Source organism: Arvicanthis niloticus, chromosome 2 (genome assembly GCF_011762505.2).
Source record: "Arvicanthis niloticus isolate mArvNil1 chromosome 2, mArvNil1.pat.X, whole genome shotgun sequence".
NCBI lineage: Eukaryota > Metazoa > Chordata > Mammalia > Rodentia > Muridae > Arvicanthis > Arvicanthis niloticus.
The window spans coordinates 4,584,459-4,609,390 of record NC_047659.1 but is presented as its reverse complement, the minus strand read 5'-3'; the positions used below and the strand labels follow the sequence as shown (position 1 = coordinate 4,609,390).

At 49.7% G+C, this 24,932-nt stretch overlaps 1 protein-coding gene across 5 annotated transcripts in view; it reads left to right on the top strand.

The window, feature by feature from the left end:
- The window catches only part of Vav2 (vav guanine nucleotide exchange factor 2), a 168,636-nt gene that overhangs the window by 82,019 nt on the left and 61,685 nt on the right, over nucleotides 1-24,932 (top strand). For all 5 annotated transcript variants that reach the window (XM_076928331.1, XM_034495800.2, XM_034495797.2 and 2 more), the window contains one exon: nucleotides 10,162-10,220. In XM_076928331.1, coding sequence (XP_076784446.1) covers nucleotides 10,162-10,220 — 59 coding nt within the window. The remainder of the gene's footprint in view (nucleotides 1-10,161; nucleotides 10,221-24,932) is intronic.

Below are 24,932 nucleotides of genomic sequence, written 5' to 3'. Positions count from 1 at the left end.
TCCTGTTGTCAGAGAGCTGTGTAGGGCTTGCCTTGACTCCTTCCTTCTCGGCAGGAATCCCTGAGCCTCAGTGGCACCTTTGTAAATGAAAGCACCACAGAACTGCCTCCTTGGGGTTTGAGGGACTAAAGGAAGTCCTCCTGGCAAGAAATCTGCAGGAGGCTGGGAAAGTATCCGTCATGTTGAACATAGATGATGCCAGCAGACAGGAGCCTTGGGCTGCAGGCGGAACCTCTGTCCTAGACTGGGTTCTGCCTGGAAATTGCTGGGTGGCCTCTTGGTTGTTGTCATCTCCAGAGATGGTTTTAGGTTTCCTGTCTGTTAACTGAAGGGTGTGGACCAGATGGTGGCCAAGCTCCTTCCTCTGAGGATTTTGTTGCACTATTCTGGTAGGGATTGCTGCAACCCAACCCTGTCTGGTACTGTTTCAGATACAATATTCAAAGAGCTTTGCAAATCTGGTCAGTGCTCTCGTGAACCCTGTGGTTGTTCTGTCTAGGAGCTTTCCAGGTGGGCAATTTCTTTATTGTATATCACATATCTGATAGCAATGGCTGCTGGGAGCACTAAAAAGGGTGTTCTATGTAAGTAGCCCCAATTTTCGTAGGAATGAGCACCAGGATCGATTAGTGTTGCCTGCCCGGGCATAGGTGGGCATCAGGGAGGTAGTGCAGTATAGGTGGCATGATCTGTTATGTCTAGTATAACAGATAGGGACGTATTCAGTGAGATGTGCAGTCAATCAGTGGCAGGACCTGAGCCCAGGCCTTACATTTTTTCTAGTTTATATTTCTCAAACAGTTTTATTCACAATCTGAGATTAATTAAAATAGTTTCTATAATGTGTTTGGCAAATAGTCGGTACTTAATGAGTATTAATATAGTTATGCATCTTTCATCTGCTTCCATCTGAGCCACTGTCTCTGTCCAACAGAGGCCTTTGGAAACCTCTCCATTCGAAATAGTTGTCCAGAAAGGGACATGCGCTCAGACAGTGCCTAGCTTCTTCCTGTCATCCAGGAGGGCAGATGGGTCCCTCCTCCCAAGTTTCCTTTTTCTTGGTTCCTAAGATGAATGCTGTGATTGTCTCCAAAGTCTCCTAGTCAGACTTTTTGCCCTGGTGCACATCTCAGTTTCCTTCATAGGCCCCTGTCCTCATCCACTTTAAGACCCATCCCTCTCACATAGTGTCCTGACTGGTCGATTGCAGAGGGACAGGAAAGATGTGACGTAGTGACATCTGTGACCACCAGCTTGCCCACTTCCCATCAGAGAGGAGGGAAAGTCATACTCTGTGCCCCAACCCAGTACAGCTCATGGAAACACAGGAGGTTGGTATGCAGGAGCTATGAACACAAGGAGGAAGGCAGGGTTGTTCTTCAGGCCCAGCCCTCTGCCATTTCTTGCCGTGATTGGCTGGGTATGAAGGTCTAAGCCATGTTTGACCAGCTCGCCACCCAGATCCCACTGGTGCGGTCACCGTCTCTGTCATCCTAATGTCCTTTAGTTCTAACACCTCTGGAGTGGCTCATCCTTGCCTCTGGTCTTTCTGAGCTATGCACAAGGTGTGGTCAAGAAGACCTTCCCGGCTGGATCCACAGCTTTCTGTTTCTCATTAGGAGCGGGATAGGCGTTAGGAGGGCAACATGATTCCTCCCACACTGTAGCCAGCTGAATCTGTCCAGGTGAGGCCCATTTTCCATTTCAGGGGAGACGTCTGTATCTGCCCTTAGGCTCCTGCATGGTTAGGACCTGGGCTTTGAGCCACAGCCAAGCTCAGGCGCCACAGCCAAGAGGTCTAGTTAAAGTCACGTTGTTTTTCTGGGTTCTGCTGTTCTCAGTGCAGAATAGGGCAGTCACTCCTAGGGTGTGTGTGTAAAGACAGATGCAGTTAGAAGTCCTGAAGGCTGGGCTAGCTAACAGGCCAAGGTGGCACTCGAAATGTCATCCTTTCTTCTTCCTTCATCAGGAAGGCTTGGCAGAGGGATCCTGAGTCCCCTCCCCTTCTATCCATCCATCCATCCATCCATCCATCCATCCATCCATCCATCCATCTTCTCAACCATTCTCCATTCATTTATGAATCCACGTATCCATCCATGAATCCAAACATCTGTGAATCTGTCCGTCTATCCATCCATCATCTATCTACCCACCCAGCCCTTCTAAGGACGGCCAGGCATTCCTGTGATATACTCCACTCTGTAGTTGCTGTCCCTCACTTGTCATTGGTTAGTGGTACTGTGCATTCTGCCGCTCAGCTGCTCTGTGGCCGTGGACTGCCTTATCCTGTCTTGCCCAACCTGCTGAATCCCTTCAAGCAACACCAGCGTTGGGCATAATGACACTCCAACAAAATGCTGGGGATGAGAAATGGCTGTGTCTGTTTGCTTTTGTTTTCCAGCCTCCTCCGGCTGAAGCTTGAGTACAGAGCTCTGATTATACATGTTTCATAATTAATCACTTCTTGTTGGCGATTGTCATTCCAAAGACAGCACCGCCAAGTTTGTCCTGACCTTGCTTTTGATATTTAGAAAAAGGGGAAAACAGGATGGGTATGCAGGCTGGACTTGGAAGGCAATTGATGGTGATTTGTCCCTGAATATGCAGCAGTATGGGCTGCAGATTTCCATAGCAGATAGGTGAGTTTCCGGGGCAACATATTCAAATGAGCTTCATAATCGTGCCATTTGGCTCTTCCCACGAGTGCATGCAGAGGAGTGCTGGTGGCTGATAAGGAGAGTTTGCTGCTTGGCCTCAGTCTGAACAGTTCCTGCTTATTGATCCTTAATGACAGCAGAATTGAAGACAGGAAACTCCTCTGATCACACAGCCTGTCCAAGCAAGTGGGGCTTGCAGATGGCATATTTCCCAGCCCTTGTACACTGTCTCCGGCCTGGGCTCAGAGGAGCCAGAATCTCTGGCAGGGTCAGCTCCTGCACCCTTCTGAGGGCAGCAGCTTTTGCTGGGGCAGTGGAGTTCTGTTGTTCTGATTGCTTCTGCCTGGTTGGATGGATTGTTCTTACTGGAGGAGTTGCTAGCTGAGAGTCACAGTTGGAGTTGTAGTGGGAGATTGGGGTGCTGTGTAGATATGTCGACTCTGGCTGGCGTTGGTTCTATCTATCCAGACAGATAGTTCTGGACTATGGCAGCTTCCATAGGAGATGTCTGGACATCACAGAGGGTTGTGGGTGGGCAAACATGGCAGAGGGGATGTGACTGTTCCACACAGACCTGCAGGGATCCAGGCCAGTGGTGAGTAGTGGCCCTACTACTTTTAACATAAGGCTTTTGAGGTCACACTGGGTGAGAGCAGGTGGATCTGCTGAAGGTGGAGATCGAGATCTCTCTCTCTCTCTCTCTCTCTCTCTCCAAGACAGGGTTTCTCTGTGTAGCCCTGGCTGTCCTGGAACTCACTCTGTAGACCAGGCTGGCCTCGAACTCAGAAATCCACCTGCCTCTGCCTCCCAAGTGCTGGGATTAAAGGAAGGTGGATCTCTTAATGTCTACTTCTGTCCACTGAAGTAGACCTCAGTGACCATGTGCAAGGCTGGGGAGTGTTCAGCTAAGACCAGGAAAGGTTTTGGTATCAGCAGCTGGTCCTTGTGGGCTTGTGAGGTCCAGCCATAGACGCACAAGCTGGGACTGCATGGTTCAGTGCAGACTGACCTGGGGCACTGTCCCTTTCTTCCTAGTTCTTATCATCTGGACGCAGTAAGCTAAGTCTGCTGTAAAGCATGGAGTTGCCATCAAAATCATGAAGGAGGGACTGTGTCATGTTCAGCAGGCATGATGCTTAGTGTTGTCAGCTTGGTAGAATGTGGAATCACCAAGGAAACAAGCCTCCTGGGACACTTGTGAGGGATTATTTAGCCTATGGGCATTGTATATGAGGAATTGTCGTGATTAGGTTAACTGACCCATTTTTACTGACGTTCTCAGGTCCTGGACTGTATAATTGACAAAGTGAACTAAACTGGCATTCATGGTCTCTGCTTTCTGACTGCGATGCAACTGGCTGCCTCTTGCCTCTGCTGCCTTGACTTCTCTGACATGATGGATTGTACTCTTGAGCTGTCAGCCAGAATAATCCTTTTCTCCCTTAAGTTGCTTTTGTCAAGGCATTTTCTCACAATAGAAGAGAAACTAAGACAATGGAACTTCTTTTGCCAATCCTTTCTAGCTCATCCATCCATCCATCCATCCATCCATCCATCCCCTACCTGCTCATCTATCAATAACCTCTCCACCAATCTATCCATGCAATCTACCCACTACTCACTCATCCACCCATTCATCCATCTACCCATATATCCAGTGACCTATCCATCCACCCACCCACTCATCTACCAATTTATCTGTTCATTTATTCATCTATCCCTTCACTCACTCAACTACTGCATGCATCAGTCAGTCCATCTATCTGTCCATGTATCTACCCACTATTCACTCATCAATCTCTCTATCCATCACTTACCGATTCATCTATTCTTTTATCTACTAATCCACTCATTTATCAACCATCCATTTTCCACCCACCACCTGCTCACCCATCCACCATCCCTACATCTCTATCCACTACTGTCTGTCTGTCCATCTGTCCGTCCATCCATTCATCCATCCATCCATCCACCCACCCATCTATCCATCCACTCATCTTTCTGTCCGTCCGTCCGTCCATCCATCCATCCACTTACCCCATGCATCCATCAGTCCATGTCTCTATCCTTCTATTTGCTATTCACTCTTCTGTCCATCTCTCTACCCATCATTCATCTACCCATTTATCTTTTCACCTCCTCATTTATTTACTCTCTCATCCATCACTCATGCATCTGTCTACTACCTACTATCTACCTACTCATCCATTGATCCATTTGCCCAATCATTCATCCACCCTCCCATCTTTTCTCTATTACCCATTTATTCATACTAACATTCACCCATCTACCTATCTGTCCATATATCAATCTACTTATCCAACTGCCCATCCAGCCACTAACCCACCGATCTATCCATCAACCCATCCATCCATGGGCCCATCTACTTACATTCACATTTGACTTTTACACTTGGAACATAAAGATAAAGGGCATGGCTTTACATGCTAGCTCATTTCAAACTAGTTTAATCTCTTTTTAGAGTATGTTTTATTTCTTAAGAGTGAGCCCTGGCCCTTGGGTTTGCAGGCTTGAACTCTGGAATGGTGATAGGTGTGGCATGGTGCGTTTGAGTGGTCTTGTGTGTCTACCTGTGGCTTGCATATGCCTTGGGTTTAAACAATGTGTTTAGGGAAGTTTGTGTACAGCTTACATCTATATGGTATAGGATGTGGGTTGTGGGTAGATGCTGACTGGTTTCTTTAAGGTCAGTCAAGACTCCTCTCCAATGCTAGTGGCTGCTGACATGTTGTTTGGTGTCTGCCAGCTCTTTCAATGAGCATGCACTTAACTTTATTTTTCAATGTGTATGAGTGTTGCCTTCATGTGTATCTATGAACCATGTTTATTTAGTGCCTATGCATGCTGGAAGAGAGTCCTGGGAGTGGAGTTACAGACTTTTGTAAGTTGTAAAAAGAGTCAGATCTGGCCTTCCTCCCAGCCCCATGCTCTCATAAATAAGTCTCAGACTCAAAATATATACAATAGCTGGACCATAGAAAATAATTACAAATAACTGGGCCATAGAGCTAGACTCTACTCTGACTAGAAAATACCTAAAGATAACCCATTTGTTTTAACTTATTCTGCCAGTGGCTGGTTACTTGTGCTCAGGTACCATGCATCTGTCTCATATCTGTCACATATTCCCAGGTGAATCTCCCACCTAGCTCTATCGCAGGATTCTTCCTCCTCCCAGATGTTTCACCTCTGGTTTCCTGCATAACCCATAGGCTTTTTAATTGGCAGGTGATGCATCTGTATAACACACAAGCTCTCTGTAGTAAGGTGCCATGTAGGTGCTGGGGAACCAAGCCTGGGTCCTCTGGAAGAGCAGTGGCGTTCTTAACTGCTGAGCTTTGTCCTCAGCCCTGACTTGCACACCTGGTCCTGTCCGCTCTATGTTTGGGAAGCCGTTACTTTCACGTGCAGTGTGTATTTTTGAGCATGTTCTGCCCAGTGGTCCCTCCTGCAGAGTCATATTTCTGATTGTGAATGCATTCTGTTCGTTTCCGTGGACTCCTTGGGCTATATATAATTAAGATGCTGCCAGATTTCCCAGCACTTGCAAACTGCTGCAGGAGTTGCCTCTGGGCCTAGATCACTGTACAAACAAGGGAGAAACGCAGTCATCTTTAGAGAAGACTCTCAAGTTTTAGAGCCCCTTTGGAACCAGGATTTAGGTCAGGCTCCCCTACTGACTGTCCTGATTCACCCTCACTGCATTTTTCCGGCTGTTCAAGCAGTTGTACAAAATGTCTCAGACCAGACTCTTTTTGTGTATGTTGTCCCTTTGGGACGGTACTGGGAGGTGATAGCTACCTTTCTAAAATGTTCTCAGGGTATAGTCTCAGATTTGGAGCCAGTGTTCAGGCCCACATAGCACCCAGAATCCCCATAGGCATTTGCCATGAGTTCTGTGGGGGAGAAAATGGGGACCTGGCTTCAGGGCCAGGGTCCTGCAGTGCTCACCAGGGCGATTACACCCCATTTCTGATGCATCTCTTCCTTCCAACTGAGTTGATGTGGCAAAAGCCCTCTGGCAGGACCCTATACCTTCCAGAACTGGAATGTGCAGACGGGGGACACGGGCTGGAGTAGGGACAGTTCTGTCACTTCTGGGCAGAAGGGTAATGCTGTCCTTGGAGTCAGCCGCCTGCCTGTCTGTCACTTTAGCCTGGGCAGGATTCTAAACCTAAAACTCGAAGTCTGGTTGCTGATGTAGGTTGCTCGGGGCTCATAGGACAGATGTCACTGTTGCGCGGCAGTTGGGGGAAAGCAGGCTTGCTGAGACCTCCTTGGCAGGTAGCTTTCCCGTTGACCCAAGTCTGCCTCAAGACCCCCTTCTCTCCTCAGGTCCTTCCTTGACATGCTGCTTTGCTGTCCAGCTGGAGTGTACTGAGCTCCTTTTGTGTGTTCCCTGTCTCTGCAGTGCCCCCAGAGTTGGACAATATGGATGTGTGGTCTCTGACTCTTTCTCTGGCTTTGACCCAGTTTGTAGTGTTACCAGTGCTGATTCTCTAGAGAAGGGCCACTTAGGATCTTCACAGTAAATGTGGATTCCTGGACCCTAAACATTGTGGAGCAGGGTGGGGTGGGGTGGGGTCTGCCTCCTGTCATGTATGTGGGCTGGCAGGCTGCTAGAGGCTGGGCATTTGGAGTTAGAGCACCTGTGGGTAGGGTAGAGCCAAGATTTACATCCATGACCCAGACCCCGACAGGGTCACCCATCCTCTAGGCTGCTCAGTGCACTCCTTCCTTCGGTGCTCACTGTGCCTGTTTGCGTGTGAGACCCTGGTGGCTATCAAGGATGTCAGGGAGCTGGCGGTGCAGTTGTTTCTGCAGTTCTCTTGGGGCTTGACTGCTCCTTCCTGATCCCTGTAGTCCCCCAGCATAACGCTAGCTCGGCTTGGGTTCTGACGAAGCTGGGTAAGTGATAGCACTGAGGATGGAGCTGGGTGTCTGAGGAGAGAGGGGAGAAGCGGGGCTGCCCCCATTTATTATCAGGGGCGCAGCTGGGAGGTGGAAATGAAAGTTGGGAAAATGTCATCGTTTGACATTTCCGTGTTCAGAAGTCCCCAGGGGCCCTGGCAGGGAGGCTTTTGATGGTCAGCCGAGAGTGTTAGCCCTGGGGACACCTGGCTATTTATCCTCAGAGTGAGAGGCCGCATCCAGAAGTACTGTGGGAGCTGGGGACACTGATTTGCTTGTCTTCCCCTTGAAGAGCTGGTTCTACTCTTATCTTTACCAGGCTTCACATGGAGTCTCCAGCCCTGATCTACCTACCCCATGCTTCTCTCAGGGTTCTATATATGCCTCTGAAGGCCCTGCTTGGGGTCACTAGAGTCAGTCTCCTCCCTGCACAGGCACCAGATGGAAGGCACATAACATGTTAGATGGAGGGAAGGGCACCCCAGCAGAGTTGGTCATGTTTGTGCCATTGAAGGGGCTGCCTGCTCTGCCTGCCGCGGTGACTCTGAACTGAGTCCTCTACAGACTGCTAAGCTTTCGTCTTGTAGCAAGGTATGTGTGCCCAGGACCGGGTGTAGGCCAGCTGCTGGATTGATACTATCCCCTGGGGCTACAGACAGATACACAGATGAGGAAGACCTACATCTACCTGTTGGCAGTTCTGGTCTCCACCTGTGGAAATGAGACCTTGGCTGTGTGTCTGGTTTGGTGAACAGGTTATGGCTTCTGTGCTGTGAAAACTGATGGCTGATGCCATCTTTGGACTCCACTAAGTTTCCGTGCCTGCATTGGCTCATGGGAAAGCATATATCAATTGATTATCAATTAACAATGTCTGCCTCAGGAGGCGTAGGAGAAGGGCAGCTACTGTAGACCCTGCATTCAAGGCTTGCATTTCTAGAATTCTGTTGAGTATCTATGAGGACATAATATTACCTTAATTTTTATTTCCCCGAAATATTTAAAGCCCTTAAAAGCCCAAAATAACAACAAAGGCCATTTTGGTTGTTATTTGTGAAAGGCCCCTTGTAGAGCAGGCTGCTGGGAGCCATGACTGGGCCAGCTGCGTATCAAGGCCTTTGAGACTTGTCTGAGCAAACACAGAGGACCCCAGTTATTCTCCGCCATAACTTCCCTGAGTCTTAGCCCCCGAAATATAGACACTGACAGGAGACCCAGACACACACTCCGCTGTGAACTGAGTCCACCACCCATTGGGCATACAAAAAACCTCTGCTGTGCCGTTTTCCCTTTGAAAATTGCTTCTGAGTACAGAAAAGCCTAAAGGAACTGCAGGGAGTGTGTTCGTGCCGAGGGCTTTGGGTAAATGAGGGCGTTTCTCTTTTCCTTACCAAGTATGCACAGTGAGATAGAAGGTGAGGCCTGGAATCCTATGGGAAACTGAGCTCAGTTCCCCAGAACACCCAGGCTCTGGCTTGCCCTAGTGTCTATAGAGTGAGCAGCGGCTTACAAACCAATTTTCCTGTGTTTCTTCCCTCACACATGCAGGCATATGAGCAAATACATACAATATACATAGCTGTGCTCATGTGAACCTTCTGACACGTGTGTGGCACTCTGGTTTCAGCTTGTGCATGGTGCCCGGCACTGGGCATACTTTGTATCCGCTCATCCCGTTGCTTAATTGTATGTTACATTCTATATTCCTGGGCCAGCCATCCCCTTAGTTTCTTCATGTTGACCGTGAACCTCCCTGCCCCTGCCTGCTTTCTCTGAGTTATGAAGCTCTGTGGAATGGTTGAGGTTAGGGGACGGGGCCCTTTCTGTCTGGAAGCTCCTGGTTTATTAGGACTGGACCAGGTTGTTGGAGCTGAGAAATGCCCACTGCTGCTTGCCCTGTGTTTCCAAGCTTGTGTTTTGAGGAGTCTGTCAGCTTGGGGAGACATTACAAAGGTCCATGTGGGTCTGTACCTGGGTCTCCTTTGCCTTTGGCGTCCTGATAGAGAGCTGGGGGCTGTTGAGATGTCTGACTTGGAGCTGGGGCTTGCAGCGAGCCCTACACATGAATGTTTGTGTCTGTGGCACTGGAGCTGTGGTGTGAGTGGACCTCTCTGGGCCTCCATTTCTCTGTCTCTGAGATGGGTTAGTACTTATTGTGGACACGGGCTGCTGTTAGTCATATAGACCCTTTTAGAATAGTAGCACTGGATGAGCCCCTTGTAGGCAGGACCTCAGTTAAGACAGAACCCACAGGAACCCTGTTGAAACATTTCTTCCACCTGCTAAAGAAAACAGTTTGGGGTGGTTCATAGCAGGCTAGGAGGTTGTGGGGGAAGCACAGCCGCATAAGAGGAAATCCATTCCTCCTGGAGGCACCCTACCATGAGCACAGCAGCCCTCAGTAAATGTTAATGTGCTCAAATAATAGATTTCATGCAATAAACACTGCACAGGTGCTGAGCCTGAAAAGCTCTGTCTTTCTCCCGTGGTGTGCTTAGTTAACAGTTTCCACAATCGCAGAACCCTTTGTGCAGTTTGTGATGACAGCACTCTTTCTTGTCTCCCCCAGGTCATCTCTGCAGTGTCCCGTCTGTCCCAGCACAGCATCGCACAGAGCAAAGGGATCAGGTGAGTGACACTGACAGGTCATAGAGACGCCCCTGGCTGTGGATCTGAATCAGGAGCTTTCGCACTGCACTCTGGCTGTGTATCGGCAGCAGCCAGGGTTGTGTAGGAGAGGGTTCACACTGGGGAAATCTTGCAAGCATGTTATGATGGCTGCAAAATAGCTTTCGATTTAGGTAATAAGATCAGCAAATTAATCCTAGCACAGATCATTGCGTGCTCGAATGCACCGCCCCAGCTCTGGACCCGGGGCCTGGTTTGAGTGCTGGAGCTGGTGTGAGTTCACAGGCTAGGGCGGTACACTCCCCTGCCCATAGGCCTTAGGGCTCCCATAAGGCTTTCAGAGGACCCAGCCCCCATAGATTGCCTCACTCTGATCTCATGGACAGGATGCTCCTGTGGCCTCTGATCTCTCTCTCTGATTCATGAATGGGTTGCAGCAGAGAGAGTTGGGTGGCCCAGGTGGGACCCAATCATTGAAGATTTTGACCTCTGATGTACAGATCAGAAAGATGGGTTTCATCTCACCTGGGGGTTGGGGTGCACAAGAGCTGTTCTGAGGGTATCTATCCCTAGGATACAGGCCAGTGGCAGGGGTGACAAGAAGGGTCTCTCCTGACAGCTGAGCATTTGGGTCACACATGGGTACTAGAGACATCCTGAGGCTGCTCGTGTTACCTTGGTGTACTCTGCTTTGCCTGCAGGGCAACATGCTAGGTCTTGGGGGAGCGTAGGGTCCCTTGGTGGTAGCTGTTGGCTCACTTACAGAGAGTCATAGAGCAGGTGCCATGTCAGTGTATCCATGAGAGATTCATTGCATGAGTTCTTGAGGGACTTGAGGTTTTTGAATCAAAGTCTTTCTTTTTGTTAGCCAGAAGGCAGGCTGTTTTAAAATATTTTCAAACAGAACATGAAACAGAAAAGGATGTTTGCAACACTTAAAGGGTTATAATGACCAATGGCTAAGAGCTGATGTGATGGCATATATTTCACCTGAAGCTGAAGTATGTCTTAACAGTTAAGGCCAGCCTGGGCTACATCAAGGCTAGCCTGGGCTACATTGTGAGACCTCTATGAAAAAAAAAAGCAACAACTAAAACAAACTTAAAGCAAAAGAAAGAAAGAAAGAAAGAAAGAACAAAAGAAAGAGAGAAAGAAAGAAAGGAAGAAGGAAAGAATAATATAGTATGTTCTGTCCCCACAGCACACTGGGCTTGACAGAGCAGCAGCCCCTGTACTGCCTGGCTGTAAGTTACCACTGTAGTCCGTAGGTTCCACCTAAAGATGTCCAGTTAAGACAATGTTATTTCTAGACACAAAGGTTTGGGCCTTTTGTTTTGGGGACTTGATGTTGTGAGTTCTTTGCCACGCTGGCCTTTCACTGCTGGTCCTCCTCACAGCTGAGCCTCCCACCTGGTGTGACACGCTCTGCACTGTGCATTCCCAGACAACAAAGACATTCTTTCAGCAGAATTCCACCAACATACTTGCCCTGCATAGAACCCTAAGTGTGTCCCCTTCCCCGTCTCATTATAGTACCCCCAAACTGGAGGGAGGCCAGCTGCTGTGGCCTGCTGTCAGCCAAATGTGATTTGGTGACAGTCTGGGGGATGCCTGGGTGCGATCCAGCTGCCATTCCCTACCCTGTGAGGCTGAGGTACCTCATGGACAGTGTGAATGGCTTTTTCCTGGAGCTTTGCATTTGACCACGAGACCCTGGTGGTGGCTTATAGAATAGCTAAGACTCAGCTCCATGTCTGTCCAGGTTGTCCCCTCCCTGGTTAATGTGGGAGTATCTCTCTGCTTCCATGATTGACCAGAGGCCTCACAGGATACAGGAAAGTTTGAGTCCACAGACACAGTTTGCTACAGTGAAGGAGCCATGTTAGCGGATGAGGAAGAGGGCATGTGAGAGCTTCTTCCATACTGATCTATGACTCAGAGCCCCACCTTAAGCCCAGGCCTGGCGGCCACCAAGGGCCTGCCTGAGGACTTAAGCACACTGGGGCTGACAGGTGGAGCTTGCAGGAGCTATGTCTTCTTTTGGAGTGTGATTTTGTGCCACTGAGTATACAGAATCATCCTCTTACTGAATAGAGCATGAGGAGGTGCTGGGGAAATGACTGAGAAGGGTCTGCAAGGTGGCTCAGGGGTAAAAGCACTTGTTACCAAGCTTGAGGACCTGAGTTCGATCCCAGGACCCACATGTGGAAGGACAGAACAGACTCCTGCAAGGTGTCCTCTGATCTTCCAGTGTGTGCCATGACACCCCCCTCCCAAATACGTTTTTCCCTGGGGAGGATCCCCTTGAATGATGATGGGTGGTACGTTCACCAACCTTGGCCCTCCCATGGCCTCCCTGTCAACATCGCATCCTCACACTAGACTCTAGTCCCTTTCTAGTCTTTCCAGTGCTGGATCATTCTAGAGAAAATGGTGTCTGTGCCCTGCCCCTTCGTAAAGGACCCTGCTGAGCCAGCGGAGAGTGACTGGGTTGAGATTGTCATGGAGACCTGGAGTTTCTGAGGACCCCACAGCACTTTCCCAGACCCCATCCCCTCTGAAATAGCTTCCTGGTGTTAGTAGTTAGTAATTAGTAGTTAGTAATTAGTAATTAGCAGGAGTAATTTAGCCAAACACTTTCCTGTTTGAAATCTCACACACCAATCCCACTGCCCCAGGACTTCCCCTGGATTCCTGGTGACTGGATGGAAGCCTGGCATGCTGTTTAAAAAGAATCCTTTTCACAACCCTTGCTCTTTGTATAGTAGCTGATTTTTCTGTAAAAAGCTTCAATTTTATATTTCTCATAGGCAATGAATTAGGGACTTAATCTGAGTCTTACCCCGCTTAGTAGAGAATCAGACACAGGGGTGGAGGAGGAAGAAGGGCAAAGTGTCCCAGGAGTGTGGACTTGGAGGAGACTTGGTTCTGGCCAGAACCCACTAGAAGCCGAGGGGATGTCCTGATGAGGTCAGAATGGCTAGGAGAAAGGACATGTTTAAGGGTGAAAGTGTCTGTAGGTCAAGGGCGAGGGTGGATGTGTGGGGAAGGATGCTCCCACACTCTAGGTTACGATGCTGATGAAGATGTGTCTGATGCTTGTGTCTTAAACCCTCGTTGCTCTGCTCTGAGTGGTGCAAAGCCCCTGGTGCACAGTGATACCAACAGGCTATGATCCATGAAGGCTGAATGGTGCCCCCAACCCAAGATGCACCGTCCTCCTAATCTTTGGATACACACTTTTAGGTGTGACAGGGAAATAGGTGAGACTTTTGCAGGTATAATGAATTTTGTGATCAGAGGGATCCAGGGAGGCCAGGTTCGGAGGAGAGTCAGGATTGCTGGTAGGTACAGAGATTGGGATGGTGCTGAGTCTGGCCTGGAAGACAATCAGAGCTCACAGCCAGAAAGTCAAGGAAGCCTCCCGACAGGACACAATCATGCTCCCAGGTAGCCTGTTTTGAATTGTGGTCTCCTGAGCCATAAAGTGGTAAACTTGTGTTCTTTTATGCCTCCCACCCAATCTGGGGTGACGTGTGGCTGCAGTCAGGACTTGGAGAAGACCACCTTTGTGAGGTCCTTAGGGTCTCATGGGGTGCACTGACTTCTCTCTTAGAAGACTGTTCCTTGGAGCAGACCCAGCTCCCAGTTCTGGAGTGCTGTTCCAGACCAGTCCCACCACAATGCCACTTCTTTTAAGTGTTGAGATAAAACTCATACATCATAAAATGACTCCCCCTCCCCGCCCCTCACCCCAAATTCAGGGTCTTACGTAGCATAGGCTGGCCTTGAACTCACTGTTCTAGTTGAAGATGACTTCGAATTTGTGATCTCCTGCCTCTGCTTTTCTGATGCTGGGATTACCGGTGCGTGCTATCTCACCTGAGTAATATGATCATTTAAAGGTGCAGTTTCTCAGTACAGCATTCATTCACAGCATTGTGCAGCTATAGACTTGTGCTAGTTCCAAATGATTTTAATTCCCTGGAAGGCAGTGTTTGTCTAGGAAACAGATACCCGCAGCCCCTCTGGAGCCTGCTTTCATGGTTACTCGGGTGGTGAGTAAGGTCAGAGTGTCCCCAATGTTTTTTTTAAGCTTTATTTTGTGTATATGGTTGTTTTACTGTGTGTATGTATTATGTGCCGTTTCTGTGCCTGAGGAGGAATTATGGATTGTGAACCTCTGTGTGGCTCCTGGGTGCCGAACCTGGATTTTCTTCAAGAACGACATGTGCTCTTAACTGCTGAGCCATCTCTCTAGTTCCTCGTTCTTACAAACTCAAAACCAAAAACCACCCCAAACCCAAAATACTTGTATTTGTTTTTATGCGTCTGCCGTGTACTGTATGTGTGCAGTGCCCATGGAAGCCAGAAGAGGGCGTCACATCTCCTGGAACTGCAGTTACAGTGAGCTACCTGATGTGGGTGCTAGGAACTGAACCCAGGCCCTTTGTAAGAGTGACAGTGCTTTTAATTGCCAAGCTCTCTCTAGTCTGGTTTCTTCTCCTCAAGCCTCCCATCCAAACAGACCATAGTCTACTGGTCACTTACCATTGGATAGGCTTCTTGGCTGTTTCTACTTCCTAACTGTTAGAACAGGGCTGCTGTCATGGCACTGTCTGGTGGGTAGGTCAGGCAGAGGTCATGGCTGGGATCAGACTGTGGTTTGGGTGGGAGAACAGAATGTTCCTGGTCCTGGGGGCTGTACCAGCAGTTCTTCAATATGAAGCAGATTCTCAGCATATCAGACAGACACACCCGAATCTAAATCTAAGAACAACAGAACATTTGGAATGAAAACTAATGCCTGGTGAGTCACTGGCTGCTTTAGAGAACCAGATCTTTCATCTCTTGGGGGGTGGTGGGAGCTCCTGATACCTTGTAGCTCCTGGGCCACAGGGCCTTTGAGATGTGGTCCCCACAGGGAGAGCTGGTGCCCTTAACAGGTCCAGGTCATAGGCAGATATCAGCCAGCCTCTCACTTCTGTTTCCTTCTGTCTGTCCCAACAAGGTTGCCTCCAATACTGGGAGGTCTCCCATCAGGGTCCACACCCTTGCTGGGCACCTCACATCTCCAGGTGATGAGGACTGTGTCTTGACCTAGTTTTGGGACATTTGAATCATCTCATTAGAAACAAAAATGAATCATCTCAGAGCACAAAGAAACGCACAGACAAAGGGCAAGTATCTTAGCAAGGAAATTCTGTTTTTCAAAGGTGGTTTGCCTGGAACACAAACTGGGGTAGCAACACACTGAGGCCAACATGGCTCTTGCCTTTTATCCCTGGCATAGGTTGTGACTGTGTCTTATCCTATTGTAGGGTGCTTGACCTTATAGTCTGATGCGATCGGCTCATCTGCACAGAGTGGGAAGAGAAGTTCAGGAAATGGGAATTCTTGTTGGGGTGATGACTTTTGATGTAAAAACAGAAACAAAAAACAAGGGCAACTGCTTTTAATAGAATAAACAAACAAATAACCCTATTTTAAAAAATCTGAAAGCTTCTGGATGCCCCTAGAGTAAGACCTCTCAGTCAGAGGGTTTGGGTGGGCTTTGGGGAACTTGCACTGTGTGCTCTCCAGAGCATTGTCTTCTGGGTAGGGCCACTATCTGTCAGCATCTCAGCATGACTCCAAGTGTCTGTGCTTCTGTGATCCCAGTCTTTAACCCAGCCCTTCTCCTGGCCGGTCCAGCTGGCTCCTGGAGTGTCGTCTCCCCCCCACCCCCTTGAAATGTCCCTGCTTTCTTGTTGGCATCGATCCAGTGGGTGACACCCCATTTCCCAGCTGGTGCTGCCTGACTAATTCCAGGTAATTGGACTGTCTGAGAGAGGAGATTTGGATGGGAAGTGGCAATTCCCATCACTCAGCTGCTCGTCCTGCCAGGAGGTGGTTTTAATTGTCCCACCTGGTGACTTCCCGCATCCTGACCACCTGGCCCCGGTGAGCCTGCTGTCAGGGCTGAGCTGGACTGTGTGGCCAGCTTAATTGAAAGAGAGTCTTTCCTCTTCGCAGGACCTTAGCAGTGGATTTCCCGTGAGTGATTAGGGTGAGGATCCCCTTAACAGGGAGGGAGAGATAGAAGAGACATCTCTAATCGCCGTGTGTCTAGTTTGGGGTCCAGAACACACGGAAGCCCTCTCTGATTGAGTCAGCAACCTGCTTCGGCACTGATGAGTAACAGTGGGGCAAACAGCAGCCAGGGGCCACGGGCCTGCCTGCCTGGCTTGCTTTTCTTCCTGAGGCCTTTCTGCCAGCACATCTGTCTGTAGGGAAGGGCAGCAGGCTTCTGGAATGTTCTGATAGAGAGGGGGAATGGTGTTTCTCATGGTAAGAGTAGCATCTGGGGAAAGGTACTTGGTGGTCCTGACTGGGCAGTGCTTGAGTCGGGGCAGAAGAGGAAGGAAGGGGGGAGGGGCTTCTCTTGGCTTTAGGATCCTGGAGTGGTTGTGGCCACCAGGGCTGGTGACAGCGGTCCCTGGTGTGGAGGTGCTTCAGTACAGTGAAGGGCACAGAGAATGTGGTTTGAGAACATGTCTACTCGCCTTGATCTGGATGTCCCCAGACCGAAAGAGCTGCCATAGTTAGGCGGGACTCAGAAGAAGGAGAAGGGATAACTTAGGGTGGTGTCAGCAGAGGCTGGCAGGGCAGACTGTCCTCAGCCTTGAGGGATGGCTTTCTATCTAGTAAAGCATGTCACATCTGGCCATGGGACAAAGCCATGCATCCAGTTTCTCTACTGTGGGTGGGGACAGTTTTACACCAACCTCTGTCTGTTCTGGGCCAAGGATCCTAGTGACCCATACTCAGGAAGGAGTAGATTATAGAATAGAGGGAAGACCTTTTGTGTGTAGCCACAGAGCAGTGTCCTCTGCTGCCCTAAAGTGATGGCCTATTTCACTGGACAGTAGGATAGAGCCCCACCATCCCCACGAAGGAGCCATTTTTATTATCCAGGACCCACGCCACCCTCGCCTGGATGTCTGAGTGGCTGATAGTTAGACTTATGCCCCTGCTAGCAGCCATCTGTAAGTGGGGTGGGGTGACCTCAGCATCCTGCATATTTGGGATTTTATAAGAAGTAAGCTGTCTTCCTGATATGTAGCTGACAGAGAAACTGGATTGTACTGGTGCCTCCTTGCTGAACAAGGTGTCTTGTCCCTGTTCTGCATCTCACTGGTGGTTGGTCAAGCCTGGTATTTGTAGGTCTGACTGAACTGCTCAGTCTCTGGTAGTCATCCTACTCTGACAGTCACTGAGTGATAGCTGGCCGGGCAGAATTGCCCTCAGGAAGCTGACCAGGGCAGCTGGCTTTTCCCTGGGATTCTGTGCACTTCTTAGTCTGTTTTCTACATTGTCTCCAACCATCTTAACTGAGCTCAGGGACAGAAAGTGATTGGTTAGTGAAGCCTGCCATGCTCTGAGGAGACAGGCCTTAGTTTATCTAGATCACATCAGAACCCCAAGGGACAGGTCCTTTGGCCTAGGCAGCTTGCCAAGGCCAAGGCCACTGGGCTGACCCTTCATTTCCCAGCACCAAGTTGGCAGGATGTTGGGGGATGGAGGAGAGCCTCCAGCTGCTGTGTCACTCCATTACCCCTGGCAGCTGGGGGGGGGGGTCTTGCCTGAGGTTACATGGGGACTTGATACTTACAATATCCTTCCCCCAGCTCCCTAAGCAGGTCCTGTCTATATGGCCAGCTTCCCTGCGATTGTGAAGGTAGCCAGTTGTGTAGAACATTATAGGGAGTGTGGCAGATTCAAGCCCTGTGGATTCATTCTTGTTCCTTCTCTGGCAGTCATGACTGAACTGGGCAAAGGTGTTCTACTCATGTGGAGTGTCTACAACTCTGTGTCTTGGCTCATGTGATTCATGGGGTTGTTCTAGAAACCAGAGCATGAGAAAGGAACAGGCCCCATAGGGACGGGGGTCATCACAGGAAGGCTTATAGCAGCTGTGGAGAGGTGGAAGGGGACATGTTCTTTTTCAAAAGCTTCTGTACGCTTCATGATCAGAATTAACCTGTGGGACACCCATGAAGCTTGGGGCAGTCTGAGGCTGTGAGGCACCATGGGGACTTGCAGAGTCTAGCGGAAGCCAAGAGTCTGAGCCCTATGGGCAAGGCCCCTAGGCAGACCCTGCGGGTGAGACCCATCGCTTCTGGTCCCTGAACTGTCACTCAGCAGAATCGTCGTGTCCACTGAGCACCTCACGTTGCTCAACTCAGAGCAGACTTCCCAGGCCTGGGCCAGGAGGCCTTGAGGGGAGCCTTCTGGTCCTCAGCAGAACTTTGATGGTTCAAACTTTGTCCTGGGTTGTAGCCGCCCGCGGCCACGAAGCAACTGTGTTTACCTGAAAGGGGGCTGGGAATGAAAGGGGACAGAGGGCGAGAAGAGATGAAGCCAAGACAAAGTTCTCTGATCAAGGCTCAAAGCTTTAATGTTCAGCTCTCAATTTAAAGGGGAAGGCCCGACCCAAAACCCCTCCAGGTTTCAGCTGTAGATGGGTGGGAGAATCCATAACCCGTTGTTGGTCACACCGGAGATGTCTCAAGGCAAGCCCAGGGGCAGTTCTGCTTCTGTGTTCTGTGCAGCTAAGGTGGGTAACTCCACCTAGATCCTATCACTTGGTCTGTTGTGGTAAGCAAAGTCTCTCAGGCTTGCTCAAGGCTGGGGGAAGGGCACACTAGGTAGGGACCATGCCACAATGGGGGTTGGCTGCTGGGGCCTGAGCTTGGAGGCTGGAAAAGTACAGTTGGCCAAGTTCTGGCGCCTCCCTAAGGCCTGTATAGGAGGGCCTGGTCCCTGGAGGATTCATCCTAAGTGTTCATTTAGGCTAGCTGCCTGTGGGGTTTTGCCCAGTTGGGAAGTATGTAGCATGGAGTTCTGTGCTGGTTAGTTTTAACTGTGAACTTGGTGCAAACTATAATTGCTTGGGAAGAATGAGTCTATTGAGGTTCCAGCTACATCAGATTGGTTTGTGAAAATGTCCATGAGGAATCATCTTGATTTTTAATCGATGTAGGAAGATGCAGCCCACTGTGGGTGGACCCATTCCCTGGGCTCTAAACCATTTAAGAGTGAGGAAAGCTAGCTGAGCATAAGCAGCAAACAAGCAACATGGTTGCCATGGTTACCTTGTTTCCCTCTGCTATGCTCCTTGGCTATGGATATGATGCTGCTTGCATGTCTACCACGATTTCCCGTTGTTAGCCTGATCGACTCTTTCCTCCCCTAACTTGCTTTGACTGGTGGGAGTGGGGGCCTGGGGGATGGATGCCCTGTGTATCCATCCACTGGCCTCTTCTTACCAAACCTCTGCCTGCTAGAGGCTCTGAATTCAGTGTACTAGATGCTGAGAAGCAACATTCCTTGGTTATCAGCAGAGGCTCCTCCCTGAGCTTCCCCAGACAGGGCAGGGCAGAGCACAGCCCTAACTGTTTCTGTGGGGCTCTAGATGCAGGCCATGAGGGCCCCGTGGGACTTGGGAGTCAGTCGGAGTCTGGCCCCAGGAGGCTCTGAGTCTGCTGCACTCTCCTTCCCTTATCCCTACCACTGCTGGGCCTTGGCAGAGATCAGAGACCACTGTCAGGGCTGTGGGAGTGGCCTTGCCTTATTGTCCCCATTTCCAAGTCTCATTAAAGGTGGCTCTCATATGTCCAGCCTGGCTTCCATTGAAGAGCCCGTTGGTCCTAGCCCAACCTATGATGACTGAACTCCTGTATCACCAGACTCTGTCCCCACTAGGCAGGGTCTTTATGTTCCTTCTGCCCAGGCTGCCACTGGGGTTGTTCTACTTAGAGCAGGATCCAGGTGCCCTTGTTCACCATTGCCTCCCTTGCTGTTTGTGTGGAAGTGGATGGTTTGCCCCATTTATCAGATGAGGTCACTGAGGCTGGAAACTTAGACCCCAATCCTGTAAGTCTGAGTCTAGTATCTCTGAACTCAAAATGAGAGCATGCCTTCTGCTGTAGACACTCAGGCTTACCCAGGCCAAAGCTGTTCTCTTCACTGCTCTCTGTTGGTGGAATGGCACTGGTCTGCTCCTTTGACGGGAGAACTGGGGGTGTGGTGTGGAGTAAGGCATACGACTCACCCTACTGTCTGGACTGGGCGGGATGGCGGCCGAGGAGATGGATCATGACCGTCTTGAGCTTGTTTTGACAGTTGGTGCTGTTTAGCAGAGAGCTGTTTTTAATAAGACAGATACCAGGGCTTTCAAGGCCTTCCCACCAGTTATGATGTGGCTACCCAGGTGCCTGTTTGAATAATTAAGCAGTTGTCCTCCCCCAGGCTTTTGGTGTGCCTTTCAACTCTGCATGGCTGCCTTCTTCCTGGCAAATGGTGCCAAAGGGGCCTATGGCTCAAGTCATGCCCCTGTGTGCTGTCTCTGGGCGTTGTCACCCATGCTGGCCTCTGTGCTTGCCTAGCTCAGTCCCTCATGTCTGGGGAGGGAAGAGCTGACCCCGGGGGTGGTTAGTGCCAGTTCCTTCTTCCTTCATATGATCTGAGAAAATTTCAGGGTTCAATATGGAGGCCTGGCCAAGGCCCACAAGTCATGTTGTCTACAACATGTGGACCTAGGTGACCAGGCTGTACCCATTCCAGCACTGAAAGTGTTACCTTCCAGGACCCTGCACAGAAGGACTGTCCCCTCTCCATACAGGATAGATACATGGAGGCACATGTGAGTGTGGCTGTCACACTTGCAGGACTCAGCCCAGTCTTGCCCCGTCTCACCTATTGTGCAGACAGACCATGGAGGACCAGGCCACCCATGGGTGAGGTTACACACAGTGATTTGGCGAGATGCATACAGTCTGAAGATCTTTACACACTCTCCCTAAACCAGCACTAAAAAAACAAAGCGAGGTATGTTGTCTTGAGCCAGGTCACATTCACCTGAAATGTCCACAGAACCTGCAGAACACGTTTTGGGTCCCACTTTGTGAGATGATCTGATGAGCCAAGTTGTATCAAAGCTAGATGTTGATCTGAGGCTCTAGTGCCTTCTGGGGCCACATTTGTTTCTAGGCTACATTTTTTTCTTCAAGTCTGTCATGGGAAAAACCAGCAGGGTCCAGAAGCACGTGGAGGTCGAGGCCTCTGAGGACTTGTGAGGGGACCTGGGTGGTCCTGCAGGCGGCTTAAGGAGACGGCTCTGAGTGCTTACAGGGGATCTACAAATGCAAGGCCTGAGGCCTGAGACTCAGTAGGGTGAACTGGTCAGAAGCAGGGAAAGGACCCATAGCACCACATAAAGGATGCACAGAGCGGGTGTTGCGATACTTGAGTGAGAGACTTTCCTGGTTTATTTCAATGTAAACAGTTGTGCTGCCTGCGTTTTGCAGTGTGGCTCAGATGAGCAGAGCCAGGAAACTAAGATCTCTTACTTTCAGGGGCTTAGCTCTTGGCTCCTTCCTTCAGATCTCACCACCTCCCTGAAATGAAGCAGGTGGAGGCAGTGGGCTGTGGCCTCTACCCAGTGAGTGAGTGGTGGAGTCAAAGACAGCAGCTTGGCTCCGGCTAAGGCTGTTTGCAGATACCAGTTTGGAAAGCTGCACACTTGCCTACCTTACAGAGGTGAGCGGAGTTACCCTGCTCTGGGGTGGAGGAATGCTTGGGTAGGGAAGGTTCTGTCCAGTGGAATCAACCACAGTTATATTCCCAGGTTGTGGAAGGAGGGCAGCTGATTCTGGGGTCCTTTCTCTGGCTACTTTAACAACCAAGCTGCAGATGCAGATTGTGTATCTGAACTCGGTGGAGGCACTTACTTGGTGGAGATCACTGTTCAGAGATGGGCACAGAAATCCTGGGGCCGAAATCACTAAGCCCCAGCTGCTCCTGGGACTGTGACAAGTGGCCAGTGGCCAGCTTGAATAAGTGTCCCCTGCATACCTTGGAAGGTGAGTGGGGTAGGAGAGGAAGGAGGGGGGGTTGGAGATGTTGGAAGCAGGTTGGGCTTGGATGCCCCTTTAGTTGTCTGTTTTCAAGTCTCAGTCCTTTGGCTGGAGATACCTTTGTTCTGTGGGATGTGTCTCCTGGGATAGCTGGATCCTTAGATACAGGGTGGGGTTGGGGTGGGCTGGTGCTGAGGAGGGCTGAGCAGGAATTAGATGCTGCTCAGGAGCTCAGGCTGCTGCTGGGCCTGAGATGCTGTGGTTTTCTTCCTGTGGGGAGATCCGCTTAATTCCCATGCTGATGCAGGGGAAACTTGGCTTCCCAGAAGTGGGCATGAGGAAGTGAGTGTTCAGGAATGTTCTGATACGGAGGGAGGACCTCGCCCTCATGGAGGAATCTGGCTCTCTCTTTCTCTGCCTGTCTAGGTCAGGATGTGTTTAGTGTACCACACTCGAGTGGCTTTTTTGTTTGTTTGTTTTAGATTTATTCATTTTTTATTAATATGGATGTGCCTGGTGTCTTCAGAGGCCAGATGGGGGGGGGGGGAGCAGACCCCTTGAAACTGAAATTACACATGTCTAGCCATCTCTGAATCTAGTCAGTCACTTTCTTGCCCACTCATCTGGGTCTGTCCAGTTCTATCATCCATACACCCATCCACCTGTTCACCCACTTATCCCACCACCTTCCACCCATACATCTGTGCCATTGTAGTTAACCATTTTGCTCTCAGATATGGGCCTGGGTAGAGAGGATGTGAGTGGTCAGATCTTCACGTATAAGGTATGCTTTGCCCTGATTCGAGGGATGCTGGCACAGAGGTGTATATAAGGTGTGTGGACCTCAGGCAGAGAGTAGAGCTGAGCAAAGGCTGAAGTAGAGCCAGTGTGGGGACTGCAGCAGCGGGCACTAGTGGGTGGTGCTGACACAGCTTCCCACACAGGCTGGTTCTAAACTTTATGCGGCCCTGGTGGGCCTCCTCACTGTCTGTCCCACCCAGGCAAGTCACCTGTCTTTGTGGCAAAAATTAGTTGGCTTGGTATCTCTGTTCTCCAGGGCTTTGCAGCCCCAGCTAGTGATGCTCCAGTAAAAATAGTAAATGTTTATGGGCAGCGGTATAAGTCTCCTGCCTTTAGCGGGTCTGTTTTAGCTGTTGGGTAGGGCAGGTGGTGGAAATGACAGGAGGGGAGAGACAGGCACTGAAAGAGACTCCAAAAAATTGTGGAAAGGAGTTTAGGGCAACCATGTCCACAAGATTGTTAAAAATAACCATCAGGGATTGAAACAGGAAGTTGATGCCTAGCGCCAGCTCTGTGCTTCCCGCTCCTCTCTCTCCAGCCTCCTCCTCCTTGATTTGTAAATGTGGATATCAGATGCCGGTTTTAAGGGCTCCCAGTGCTTGCGGTTGCGTCCCTCGTACATCACTGCATAGACCAGGCTAGCTGGGCTGCTTCCCGTGGGATTACAGATGTGTATCACCAACCTCAACACATGTGAAACACATATAAATGGAGACCCAGTTATTTCTCTGCCAGCCTGGAGGTGTAGACTTAAGGGTCAGAAGTGCTTGTTCTCCTGACCCTTAAGTCCCCAGGGTTAGCACAAACTCCCCCCCTCCCCCCCACCTGTGTTAAGAGTTTGCCTGAGGCCGTGTCCTGTAGTACTTTCTGTTGCAGAAATTATTTAACCTGAATCCTGGGGTTCCTACCCCACCTTGGACGCTTTAGTTCCCAGATAAAACACACATAGACTTTATATTCGCAATAAGTTTTAAACAGCACAAGAGCTGGGCGGATGCCTACTTTCCATGCTGTTAGAATCTACTTTCCTATTGATAACCCTGAATTATTACTTAGTATTTACTATGTTTTATCTGGCTGCTCTTAACTCCAGTTGGTCAACCCTCAGTGCTTGCGAGCTCACCTAACCCACGGGGCATCTCCTTCTCCTGCACCTTCCTTTTCCTAGTGTTTCAACCCCAACCCCGAGCCCAGGGAACCTAAACCCCACCTGTGCCTCTTCGGCCCAGCTATTGGATGTTGGCATCTTTATTTACCAATCAGAATAACTTGGGGGCGGGACTCTCTCATCTCTGGGGCCCAATATTAGTATCAGAATGCAAGCAGCATTCAACAGCTTTGCACGGCTGCTCTGCCTGAAGCACCGGAAGCTGCATCCCAGCACCTCCCGCGTGCCGTTTTGTACAGATCATGCTCTGCAGGACTTAAAGGGGCTTTAAATGTTTCATTTATATTATATATGAGGGAAACTTTTATTTTATCATAAATAAGAGTTTGTAGTACTTGTCCAACTTTGGTCACTGTGACCAGATACCCAAGAGAAACAACTGTGGGGAGGAAGGATCAACTCATGGTTTTCCAAATTTCAGCCTATCGTGGTGAAAGAGGGCTTGGTGGAGCAGAGAGAGACAGAGACAGAGGCGCAGGGAGAGACATGTAGAGATACAGAGAGAATACGCCTATGTTGCAGGTTCCCTTCTTTCTCCCACTATTACTCCATCTGTCCCCCAGACTACACAACAGTGCCACCCACATTCAGACACACCCCGTGTTGGCTTCCCTTTCTCCTAGGTGACTCTAATACATTTGGTCGAGTTAAGACCCAGAATTAACTGTGGCGATGCTTTTTTCATACTATAGAAGGAACATCATCCTTACTGGAAAAGGTGCACTAATGATGCATTACAGGCTATTCCACAAGCATGTACTCTTACGATATATTTTGTATCCGTTAAAGATAAATATTTTACCAGGCACAGTGGTGCACACCTTTAGTCCCAGCACTTGGGAG